The 13168-nt window shown below is 45.6% G+C and overlaps 2 protein-coding genes across 2 annotated transcripts; one reads left to right on the top strand and one right to left on the bottom strand.

Moving 5' to 3' along the window:
- Nucleotides 1-5022: 5022 nt before the first annotated feature.
- On the bottom strand, nucleotides 5023-6404 carry LOC136521558 (exopolygalacturonase). The gene has a single exon (XM_066515305.1). The coding sequence runs from the start codon at nucleotides 6377-6379 to the stop codon at nucleotides 5129-5131; it is 1251 nt and encodes a 416-aa protein (XP_066371402.1). The 5' UTR covers nucleotides 6380-6404; the 3' UTR covers nucleotides 5023-5128.
- Nucleotides 6405-11530: 5126 nt separating this feature from the next.
- On the top strand, nucleotides 11531-12912 carry LOC136521475 (exopolygalacturonase). The gene has a single exon (XM_066515223.1). The coding sequence runs from the start codon at nucleotides 11556-11558 to the stop codon at nucleotides 12804-12806; it is 1251 nt and encodes a 416-aa protein (XP_066371320.1). The 5' UTR covers nucleotides 11531-11555; the 3' UTR covers nucleotides 12807-12912.
- The last annotated feature ends 256 nt before the right edge of the window (nucleotides 12913-13168 follow it).

Genomic DNA, 13168 nt, shown 5'->3' with positions numbered 1-13168 from the left:
CATAAACAAGTATGTGCTCTGGATAATAAGTCTGTGACCTGACTAGAATCCAATGCAATGGCCGGTCCTTAACCGACACAAACATGGAAAATAGTGTAACTAAGCTATGCCCTGTTGGCCATGGAACACAACCTTTTACACCCACCAATACCCGTATCATATCCCTTCCCAGTCTCCATTTCCTTTTCACCATTTTATTATGAGAGTGATAATAATAATAATCACTTATTGTGAGTAACGATAGGTTACTCACGCTATCGATAGCCTAAGCATAGCTGCTACTCGACCTATGCTAGTAGGACTCATAGGTAGGTTTATCTATGCATGTAGTTTCAACAATAAGCCTATAACATAAATGCACATCACATATATATCCAGTAATTATTCAAAATAAGGCTTATGCACCGAGGCTTGCCTTGGGCAGGCGGGGTGTCAGCTTAGTCAGTTAGTGGCAGCTATAGGACCTTCCTACATGAGGATCTCCTCCTCATACTCCTCAATCACCTCCTTGAACTCATGATCTCTGATGGTCACGATCTTTGCCAACTTGTTCTCTACGTGCATGCGATGATGATGCAACTCTTAGTATTACGACAACAACAACTCTTAAAATAACAATACATCTACCAAGCTACTAAGCTAACTCTAATGACTAAGATACTAAGCTAGCTATCATTTTCATCAAACAAAGTATTGGGTTCAACTAACAACCTTTAGCTTAGCAACTAAAGATATATCCTTACTTACACTAATTATTTAATGTATATTTGAAACAAAGAGCATTTAACTATCTTTATGTTAAGTCTATTCTAAAGCTATAAAAATTATAGTGAGCACATAATAATATCATGAAGCTACTATAAATTTTTTATTTTTTTTCTATCACCAATCTACCACAAAAATTCCTACAATATTTAACCTAATAATATGAAGCACTCTCAAATAATTTAATAGCTCCTGGTATCAACAAGCACATATATGAAATAAATACACTAATAGATAGAGCACAATTTTAGGAGCTAACAAAATTAGTTTCACAATTTTTGGATACCTATATGATTTTATATGATTTACCAAAGTTTAGCTCAGAATTAAAATAAAAAGCTATTTCTATTCTCTATGAAAAAGATAAACTCAATTTGGCCCAACGCGGCCCACGCGGCGCAACGCGCGCACGCGCAAGCGCGCGACGGCCCACAAGCGAGGCGCGACCCACACATAGAGGCAGCCCACGACGAGGAAGTCCTATGCGCCGGCACATTAGCAAAAAATGCCCCCTAGACTATGAGCAAAACAACCCACAGTCCACGTAACTATTTCTATAAACAGCGACTTTGCAATGAAACCCTTGGAACTTCCTCCTCTTTATAATGGCAAGGTCCTCGGCCTCCCTCGCACGTGTCGGCGCGGCGAGCGGTGGCACTGGCGCTTGCGCCGCCCACATGGGACCCACGCTGACCTATCTATGAGGCCGACGCTCACCTATGGTTCAACGCAAGACGATGGACGACGGTTGCACGAGCCAGGATGCCGTAGAAGGACTTGTCCATGACGGCGGGCACCCTACGGCAATGGCGACGGTGTTCTGGTAAGCTGCAGCAACAACAAGGCAATAGGGGTAGCGGATGAGCATGACAACTCACCAGTGACCTTACCGAGAAACCGTCTTGGCCAGAGACGACCCGAGCGAGGCTAGCCACATGCGCACGGCGAGGTGAATGGCAGACCATAAAGGAACGACTGTGTCAGCGGCGAGGAGGCGGCACTAGAGCTACGACTAACATGCGCACGACGAAGAAGGAGCCATGGCTAGCTAGTGGTGAAGAGGAATTGGCGTGGGATGAAGTGGTGGAGGCTGGCCACAGTGCGGGCAGTGACAGGCCTTAATAACACTGCGGCGACAAAGTTTCAAAATTGGAGCTCGACGTGACGCGAGTCAAGGCAAGGTGGGGTCAGCTGGAGAGCGGACGTGATGGCGGAGACACGAGGATGAGAAATAGATGAGAGGTGCTCGCTCTCTGGCTCACCGTGATGCGACCCGACCGTGGCAGAAAGCAGAGGGAGAGAGAGGGAAAGAGAGAGACGACGCGGCAGGTGGGCTTGGCTCGTCCACGCCTTGGTGAGACACGGCTGACCGGACTTAAGGTGGCATCTGCACACCTGCTACATGATAATGCGACCAAACCACATGTGCACGTGCAGAGGCAGGTGGGGGCACGACATGCGCGGCCACATCGCCATTAAGGTGGGACGATGGCATAGGGTAGCCCATGTGTGAACTAGGACAAGGCAAGCGGCAGTAGCACAGCGTCGTAGTGGCATCGGTAGCGGCAGCATCACGATGCGAGGCGGATCGTTCGTGCGGACATGACGGTGAGTTGATGGCACCGGCAGCGGCTCCGTCGCGGCGCGTGCGGGGTAGTCGGCAGCAGCTGCAGTGGCTCCGCATGGTGGGGCCAGTGGCAGCTGAGACCTGGCCAGGCCAGAGGCAGCCATGGCCAGCCGCGCATGGCAGCACGCGCACGCACATGTGTGACCAATGCGGTGATGCCGTGCGCCAGAGCACGGTGATCACGGCCACACGGCCAACCAGCCTGAAACCGAGACACTCACGAATTTTAAAGCCTTCAACGCGACCAGACGGTTGCTCCAGGAGCCAAACCAGCTTCACCATGCTCAAGATGGCATATGAGACTACCAACTCGAGCTATAACACTGTACCACTCCTTAACCCAATCTCTCACAATAAATTGCTAAACATAGCAGTGTCTAACTGTTGGCAGACTTAAAAATTTCTAAGTTTTTGAGCTGAATTTAATTTCCATTTGTGATTTCTAAGCTAGTGAAAATATTAGCTAGTAATATCATTTTTCGACCGCAATTATTTCATTGTCATCTACAAAGTTTGTACTTCAAACTTTATTTAAGTATCACATACATGTTCTATAGCATTTTTTGCTTAATAAAAATTGGTTTTAAACCCTAAGTGATATAACATGACTATCGAATCAACTTTCATTTTGCATTTTAGTTGATCGTTTCGAGTTACAGAAATTGATCTACACACTTTATCACATGCATTTACACATAATCATGATGCTCATGACATCTTTTCATAAATGATTTATGGTGTAACACCGAGGGTGTTACAGGCTGCACCCGCCACTCCTTCCCCCTGACCTCCTCCTCTCTCTGCGTGGGTGGGACCCGGTAGTCCAGATGAGGATGAGTACACCCTATCCGCAGGACCCTAGGCGCACCGTGCGCCCCATCTGCCGGCCCTCAGCTCGCGCACCCCTTCCCCCAACGCCTAGGCCATGCCCCCATGACTCTCTGAAGATATCTCTGAGACACGAAATACTTACAACATGAAACACTTGAATGCAACATAAGTCTGAAGCAGATGAAATATTTAGAACATACACTTGCACTTTATGTGTGAAACATATGCAACATCCATATAAACACTTGCAACTTGCAACATGAAAACACTTATTGCAACATAAGATTGAAACATTTCGAACATACTCTTGCAACATATGCGTGAAACATGTGCAACATCTAGATAAAAATGCTTGCAACATATGTCTGAAACAGATGAAACATTTTGAACAAACACTTGCAACATGCCTCTGAAACACTTGCAACATATGCAACATCCCGATCTACTTTTGCAATATCCATATGAAACACTGGCAACATACATCTGATAACATCTAAAACACTTGAAACATACATTTGCAACATAGGAGGATGGAGAGGCCAGGCCCGATTGATTTTGGCCTCGGAGTGGGAGTCGGCACCGGGTGGCAGGTCGATTTTAATTTACCAAGTGTGGAAAGATTGAGAGTCGTTGGAGAGCAGTTTTTCTTTAATCTTGCAAAAAAAAATCAAGATTAGAAGTGGGTTGTGAAAACTTTTGGAGATGCTCTTATGTCGTATAGAGAGATTTGGTCAAATTTGATATAAGTTTTGATAGTCCTATGTGACTTATGTCGTGCTTGCCAAAAAAAATGGCCATGTCCTGGAGCTTGGGTACATGCAATGTAAGATAGGAGGTGGTTCTAGTTCGTTACCAGGCCAATGGCTCACGAAAGATGGAGTGATAAGGACGCCGTGAAGACCTGAAATTGCTGCACAAAAATGTGGGTCTTTTTTTTAGGAAGTTCTTATTCTTGTAGGAAAGTATTGGAGAGGAGGATAAGAGCATTTCCAAGAGTTTCTAAAACCCACTCCCAATCTAGATTTTTTTAGTAAAATTAAAAAAAACTGCTCTCCAACAACTCCCTATCTCAACTCTCAATCTTTCTGCACTTGACAAACTCGACCTAATCGCGTGCGTATCCATCATATAATCTTAAGGTGGAAGGATGTGGTAAAAATAAAGAGTGGCTAGGATAGAATTCCTGATGCAAATATACAAGAGAATGAAAATATAAAAGTTGTTAGGATGATTTAGAAATAGTTTGAGATTCCTGATGTAAAATTATCTTCTATATTCGAGGACCGAGATATTGGAAACTGTTGGAGAAACCAATCAAATATGCTCCAATTTTTGTTAGCCACTTGGAAAACTCATTGATTTACATTTACCAATTGCTTTTTTTTTGGGAACTACTGGAGATGCTATGCTAAGTTGAGGTTGATACTTATTTTGTTAACTTGTCACTGGTTTAGCAAGTAAATTATACAAAGTTCCTGGAGATGCTCTAACTATTAAAGGCTACTGGAGGAAGATTACAATAAAGTCCCCTATTTATTTTGTTCACTTGGTATAATCATTGATTTACCAAGTGATTTTTAAGGAGGTATATATTGGAGACGTTCTACAAGTGTATCTGTGTATGTATATATAGAGAGAGTCATTAGGTGCAATTTAGCTTTGATAGTGCTATGTCGTGCTTGCCAAAAACAATGGCATGTCCTGGAGCTCTGGTACATGGAAGATGGGAGGTTTTACATTCTTGTGTTAAAAAAAAAAACAAACACAATGTCACTCGATGTCTGAAGAGAGAAAGAATATGAAGAAACAAACCAATGGATGGTACTAGCTCGTTACCAATGGATGGCAATTAACGGGCAATGGATGGACGAGAGAAACTAACTAAAGAGATCGGTCGATGGAGGACTAGAGGCATGCGAGCTCCTTGAGGCAGCCTGTGGCGCTGCCCTTGGCGTTCTTGCATACGGCCATGGTCTTGTTGTTGGTGCCACTGTACTCGACCTTGACGTTATCCATGGTGACGCCGGTGCAGGGGATCTTGTCGGAGCAGAGCAGGCTGACGGCCTCGGGGCTGGAGGAGGTGCCGGTGACGTTCTTGAAGGAGACGTCCTTGACGGTGACCTTGGAGGCGCCGCTGGCGGTGCAGATCTTGTTGGGGCAGTACTTCATGTCGATGATGATGGGGTTGGCGGAGTCCTCCATCTTGATGTTCTCGTAGTGGATCTTGGAGGCGGTGAGCACGGAGGCGGCGTCCTCGTACGCCTTGATCCGGAGGCCGTTGCTCGTCTTCTTGAGCGTGCAGTCCTTGACGTTGATGTCCGTGACGTCCTTCTCGTCCTTGTACCGCCCCAGGCTGCCGATGCTGATGCCGTGGCCGGGGCCGCAGGTGACGCCGGTGATGTTCACCTTGCTGGTCCCGGGGCCGATGGAGATGCAGTCGTCGCCGACGCCGATGACGGTGTTGACGATGGTGACCCCGGACGAGTCGCCCATGTGGATGCCGTCCGTGTTGGGGCTGTCCCCGGGCGCCGTCACCGTCACGTCCTTGATCAGCATGTCCTTGCACTGGAACACGTTCATGTGGAAGAACTTGGCGTTGAGCAGCGTGATCCCGGACACCTCCCCGTTGTTCACGAAGTCCAGCACCAGCGAGTTGGGCAGGATCTTGCAGTCGTACTTCTTGGCGCACGAGTTCTTGCTCCACACGGCGGGGCCCTGCCCGTCGAGCGTTCCCTTGCCGGTGATCACCAGGTTGTCCACGCGCAGGATCTCGATCCAGTTACCCTTGTACTGGCTCAGGTCCGTGGTCGCCAGCAGATTGCCGTCCACCTGGATGGTCACGTCGCCCTTGCACGGGCCGGTGAAGTTGAGCGGGCCGACGAGGTAGTCGCCCTTGGGGATGAGGATCGTCTGCTTCCCGGTGCCGCCGCACGCCGACGTCCACGCCTCCTGCACAGCCTTCGTGCTGTCCGTCTTGCCGTTGCCGGAGGCGCCCAGCTTGGTGATGTCGAACGACCCGCCGGGTCCGGACGCTGCTTTCGCGTCGCCGCCCTCCTTGGCAGGAGCGGAGGAGCTCTCCTTGTCCTTCCCAGCGTGCGCGGCGCAGACGAGCACCAGGAGGAACAAGGCTCTCATCGCATTGTCTGTGCACGCCATTTTTATTTGTTGTGATATGATGCTTTGTGTCACTCGTTGCCTGGGCACTTGGAGCTATTTATACCTCGGTGTTTGCTAAAGGGGTTCGTCTGCTATGTTTATGGCATGGTCACGTTTGCCTCTGCTATCTTTAGAGCAGGCTTCCCGTCCTCAAGCTCTTCATGCACTGTTTGGACCCTTCAAGTGGAACCATTGCACTGCGGAGAGCGTAAATAAATTCAATAGCAAAACAAAGAACCAACAATGCCAACATTTAAACCCTACTTACATGTTGTACTATACCTTTTCGTTACAAAGTAGAGCTAGGCTTTGTTTACATTTGGCTTTTCTAGAAGAGCCAAAACATCTTGTAATTTAGAATGGACGGAGTAAATAACAATACTCGTAAAGAAGAAAGGAACAATAATTTGATTTACACAACGTGTGCCGGCAAAGTGCACAAATCGGATAAGCCCGAGGCCAATCTACCATGGTCCTATTACATGCGATGGTTAACGCAGCTAATCAGCAAACCTTCGCTGAATTAGAATCTAGGCATCTAGCGAACCATCACGTAGTATCACAACTTTTTCCTTTTTTAGAAAAATTGGTTCCGCAACTTTCCAATTCTAAAAGTTACTATGCTACACACATAACTTTTGTGCTTTTATGAGACATAATTTATTATCACAACTTACAATCATAACTTTGTCAATTTATTTTTTAATGATATTTTTTAGGTATTTTATCATGATAAATTTTCTACGTAACTTTTATAGCCTAACTTTTGTTAATAACTAACAGAGGGCAAACTTATTCATAACAGTTTCTCAACATAACCTTTATAGCACGACTTTACATAATAAATTATAAATATAACATAAATTACATACATAAGTTATTGTTATTCAACGTCTTTCAAAAAATTACACATAACTTATTTTTTTCAATAACTTGTTCGGATCAAATTTCTCAACATAAAAATCAGTTCTTTGTATATCGATAGACTAGTTGAAAGGATCTACCAAGGCCTAGAGGGGGGTTGTAAGCCTGGTTCTAAAAAAATCACAACTAATTCGAAGCTGATTAGCATACCTAGAACCTGTGAAGAAAGTAGATCAGGTCCAAACTCTAGAAACTCAATTTAAACACAAGTAATATCAACAAAATCACAACGCACAAGAGACACAATATTTGTTCCGTGATTTAGCTTGCCACCAAGGCTTGCATAAGTTTACGTTGTTGAGTGAGCCACAAAGGCTTGGAGTTTCTTCCAGCTCCTACATCTTCTCAAGACCACTACCAAGCAGTAAGCTTGAGGGTTCCACTAAGCAAATCTGGGCAATACAAACTTCACGAAGCATTTCACAAAGCTTGGAGTACTACACGGGCAACCTCTACCCGGCTAGGAGCCTTGCTCCAAGATTAAAAAACACCACCGATAGCTAAGGTTTCACCAAGTGCTTAAATGGGAAGGAGCTTGCTCTTCTCAAGCTTCTAATCTCTCACACAAGGCCAAACACCACTTAAAATCACTAAGAAATGAGCTTAGTGCTTGGAGACTTCAATGGACGAGAGAGAAACGAGCCACTGGTTGTTGGAGTGGAGTAATGGAGAAGATGACCTTTTGGGGGAGAGAGGGGAGGTATTTATACCCCTCAACTTCCACAAAAATGGCCGGCCCGGCAGAACACGGAGGCTCCTCCCATAACACGCAAAGAAAATGTAAGTTGTAGAAATTCAACCATTCATCATTTCAACCTGCAAAGAAAATGTAAGCTATCACATTACAAAATAGGCCATGTATGTACATTGATGTAAAGTTTAGCTAGTTTGAACATACAAATATCAAAGGCCAAGCAATTGGGACTCCTTTGGCATGGGCATCACCAATATTATTGCACCTAGGCATGGGCCTCACTAACGACTCATCTTTTGCTATAAGATGATTGGTACACAATTTTGTAGAATTGATTTCCTATCTTAACTCCACAAACATTGGCTTTTGGATCATTGCTCAAAAGAGTTGCATATTTCACATTAGCCTTATTCGGATTGAAGAAGTGAGTTTATAGATTAAGCGTGGTGCTTAGGCTATAGCTTGCCTGTGGAAACGACAAGATCCCTAGATAGTTAGTGGTAGGTGAAAGGTGGTGGCAGCCCTATCCATCCTCTATATTTCACCATGTTGGGTCTAGTTCTTGAATCGTAGGGCTCGTTGCAATCACATGTAGTTAATCCCTCAGGGTTAGCTTAGGCGGATTGTGCCCCGAAGTGCTAAGAAACTCTTTCTAATCTCTAGTATAGCTGAGTTACTAAGTTTATTTCTATGTTATGCTTGTTTAGTAGAAGTTACATAGGACTCTCTTTTGCTCGCTCTCCCACTAGCTATGTCATACTCCTTGACATATCTATCTTCTTTGTGTCCTACCTATCTTGATCCTACCGATCTGTGCGCCATAGTCGTTAACCCCTGACTAAGGTCGTGCAATTGTTTGAGAACCTAGTCTTTGATATCTCTATTCATCAACTATCCTAGCCATATGCTTTCTCACGGGAAAATATAAGTACGACCTTGGAATACTCACCGAGTGAAGTGCTACTTCGATATTTTCCGTACGCTTGCAAAAATCTCCAATAGTCGTAAGAAATATCAACTGTGCTTGTGTCAGTTCTAGTGAGTAGACGACAGAGGATGAGGAGGAGACTAAAGGCAAGGGTGCTGCTGAAAGTGAGAAGGATGACGAGGATGATTTAGATAATGACATTGACAGTGATTAGAGCCACCAGCGACAGCAGGACAACGACTAGAGCCTTATCCTCTCTTGTTCATTCCTATTTTGGTGCTTGTCGACAAAGAGGGAGTGAGAAGATTGAGTTTCATCTTGATAGTCGTTGGTTAGTTCGTGAGTTGTGAGAGTCATTTCGTTCGAACTCTCTCTTGATCTTTGGTGTTATGTAATATACTTTGCATCGCCTATGTGGTAGCTTATGTTGATGGACATGGATTTGGATGTTTGGCATGTAATAGGGCTGGTAGAACCTTTAAATCTCAGCTATTATATGCCTGTGTTGCTTGTGTCTATTACTATGCTTCCTATTTGTTTATGTGAGTTCTATATCTGACTCTGCACAGAATGCGGAGGCTTTGCTTAGACAGGAAGCTCACCAGTGTGCTTAACATGTCATACACATCACATCTTTACATGACATCTTTCTACACCCCCATGATTACATGAATATAAGAGGAGCTCCATCACTTGTTCCAAAACGTATGCATCATTTTCATTTTAGGACAAGAGAGTATTCAAATTTGAAATATGCATATATTAAGGGGAGCACTTATATTCATATTATCAAAAAGTCAATCTCTGTAATTGAATGTATGCCTTAATATGTTGTCAATCAATCACCAAAATGAAGAGATTGTAAGTGCAATCAAGCCCTAAGTGTGTTTTGGTGATGATTGACTATATAATTAGGAGACTAAGGCCTTCGATAAGTGTCGACAAACAATTTAACCATCATGGGTGAGTGACACGGAAAAGGAGACCCCCCTCAACTCAAAAGGAATGTCTAGGAAGCTAAAAAAACTAGTTGAAATTCATTTTATCTTTTGAATATGAGTATAGGGCAAGGCATACTATAAACGAGGATATCATCGATATGCTGGGATGAAAAAAAATGCTCACAATTCTATACAATACACAAAAACATATAGCCTACCACAACCAAGAGCTTACACTTTCAAATCTTCTGTGGCTTGCGTGGAAATTCATTGCTTGGGTGTGGAACGTCCGTGCCGTGAAGCCTAAAAGGTCCTTGTTTGGTTTTGGTAATTGAGTGACAATCTTAGATGGACTAATATGTGTTTGAGTGAGATACACAGGTGATTAGTCCATAAGTACATCATGTGTGAGCAACCTATGCCATGGAGGTGAAATGACTTGGATATCTTGCAAAGCTCACACATGTGATGAAGGAGCTCATTGCATATGAGATATGACATTGAGTCATGTGATCAAGGTGGAGAAGATCAAGACAAGACTTGGCTTGATGGACCGGTTGCAAGCGTGAAGGGTAAGTTAGAGGCTTTGGAGAGATGAACCGTGTGGCGGTGAAGCTTGAGCGGCGCGGATGGACGAAGGCAACAGTGAAGAGTAAGTGAGGTCAAGATCGATAAACCAATAAAGTCACGTGATGATATGAAGTGGATCATATCATTTGTTGATCAAGGTTGGTGCATGTGTTGCATCAACATTGGAGGAGATGGAATGCCTATAGGGCATTTCATTTCACTGGTTATAGGTGTGTAGAGAAGTTTATGATCAGGTTTAGGATAGATGGTCGTACTATCAAGAGAAGCAAACTTGTTTGCATATCGGTCATTTAGTGCCACTTGAGCGGTCTAACTTTACATACGTGTTAGTTTCAAGTTAGGCTATAAAAGTTACGTAGACAATTTATCATGATAAAATACCTATAAAATATCATTAAAAAATAAATTGACAAAGTTATGATTGTAAGTTGTGATAATAAATTATGTCTCAAAAGCACAAAAGTTATGTGTGTAGCTTAGTAACTTTTAGAATTGGAAAGTTGCGGAACCAATTTTTCTAAAAAAGGAAAAAGTTGTGATACTACGTGATGGTTCGCTAGATGCCTAGATTCTAATTCAGCGAAGGTTTGCTGATTAGCTGCGTTAACCATCGCATGTAATAGGACCATGGTAGATTGGCCTCGGGCTTATCCGATTTGTGCACTTTGCCGGCACACGTTGTGTAAATCAAATTATTGTTCCTTTCTTCTTTACGAGTATTGTTATTTACTCCGTCCATTCTAAATTACAAGATGTTTTGGCTCTTCTAGAAAAGCCAAATGTAAACAAAGCCTAGCTCTACTTTGTAACGAAAAGGTATAGTACAACATGTAAGTAGGGTTTAAATGTTGGCATTGTTGGTTCTTTGTTTTGCTATTGAATTTATTTACGCTCTCCGCAGTGCAATGGTTCCACTTGAAGGGTCCAAACAGTGCATGAAGAGCTTGAGGACGGGAAGCCTGCTCTAAAGATAGCAGAGGCAAACGTGACCATGCCATAAACATAGCAGACGAACCCCTTTAGCAAACACCGAGGTATAAATAGCTCCAAGTGCCCAGGCAACGAGTGACACAAAGCATCATATCACAACAAATAAAAATGGCGTGCACAGACAATGCGATGAGAGCCTTGTTCCTCCTGGTGCTCGTCTGCGCCGCGCACGCTGGGAAGGACAAGGAGAGCTCCTCCGCTCCTGCCAAGGAGGGCGGCGACGCGAAAGCAGCGTCCGGACCCGGCGGGTCGTTCGACATCACCAAGCTGGGCGCCTCCGGCAACGGCAAGACGGACAGCACGAAGGCTGTGCAGGAGGCGTGGACGTCGGCGTGCGGCGGCACCGGGAAGCAGACGATCCTCATCCCCAAGGGCGACTACCTCGTCGGCCCGCTCAACTTCACCGGCCCGTGCAAGGGCGACGTGACCATCCAGGTGGACGGCAATCTGCTGGCGACCACGGACCTGAGCCAGTACAAGGGTAACTGGATCGAGATCCTGCGCGTGGACAACCTGGTGATCACCGGCAAGGGAACGCTCGACGGGCAGGGCCCCGCCGTGTGGAGCAAGAACTCGTGCGCCAAGAAGTACGACTGCAAGATCCTGCCCAACTCGCTGGTGCTGGACTTCGTGAACAACGGGGAGGTGTCCGGGATCACGCTGCTCAACGCCAAGTTCTTCCACATGAACGTGTTCCAGTGCAAGGACATGCTGATCAAGGACGTGACGGTGACGGCGCCCGGGGACAGCCCCAACACGGACGGCATCCACATGGGCGACTCGTCCGGGGTCACCATCGTCAACACCGTCATCGGCGTCGGCGACGACTGCATCTCCATCGGCCCCGGGACCAGCAAGGTGAACATCACCGGCGTCACCTGCGGCCCCGGCCACGGCATCAGCATCGGCAGCCTGGGGCGGTACAAGGACGAGAAGGACGTCACGGACATCAACGTCAAGGACTGCACGCTCAAGAAGACGAGCAACGGCCTCCGGATCAAGGCGTACGAGGACGCCGCCTCCGTGCTCACCGCCTCCAAGATCCACTACGAGAACATCAAGATGGAGGACTCCGCCAACCCCATCATCATCGACATGAAGTACTGCCCCAACAAGATCTGCACCGCCAGCGGCGCCTCCAAGGTCACCGTCAAGGACGTCTCCTTCAAGAACGTCACCGGCACCTCCTCCAGCCCCGAGGCCGTCAGCCTGCTCTGCTCCGACAAGATCCCCTGCACCGGCGTCACCATGGATAACGTCAAGGTCGAGTACAGTGGCACCAACAACAAGACCATGGCCGTATGCAAGAACGCCAAGGGCAGCGCCACAGGCTGCCTCAAGGAGCTCGCATGCCTCTAGTCCTCCATCGACCGATCTCTTTAGTTAGTTTCTCTCGTCCATCCATTGCCCGTTAATTGCCATCCATTGGTAACGAGCTAGTACCATCCATTGGTTTGTTTCTTCATATTCTTTCTCTCTTCAGACATCGAGTGACATTGTGTTTGTTTTTTTTTAACACAAGAATGTAAAACCTCCCATCTTCCATGTACCAGAGCTCCAGGACATGCCATTGTTTTTGGCAAGCACGACATAGCACTATCAAAGCTAAATTGCACCTAATGACTCTCTCTATATATACATACACAGATACACTTGTAGAACGTCTCCAATATATACCTCCTTAAAAATCACTTGGTAAATCAATGATTATACCAAGTGAA

The sequence above is a fragment of the Miscanthus floridulus genome, chromosome 18 (assembly GCF_019320115.1).
Source record: "Miscanthus floridulus cultivar M001 chromosome 18, ASM1932011v1, whole genome shotgun sequence".
NCBI classification, from domain to species: Eukaryota; Viridiplantae; Streptophyta; class Magnoliopsida; order Poales; family Poaceae; genus Miscanthus; species Miscanthus floridulus.
The sequence above is the reverse complement of the archived record's forward strand: the minus strand, read 5'-3'. Positions and strand labels throughout refer to the sequence as shown.

What these genes read in the sequence shown, in the direction of transcription:
- LOC136521558 (XM_066515305.1), bottom strand. Translation starts at nt 6,379, where the DNA reads ATGGCGTGCACAGACAATGCGATGAGAGCCTTGTTCCTCCTGGTGCTC.
- LOC136521475 (XM_066515223.1), top strand. Translation starts at nt 11,556, where the DNA reads ATGGCGTGCACAGACAATGCGATGAGAGCCTTGTTCCTCCTGGTGCTC.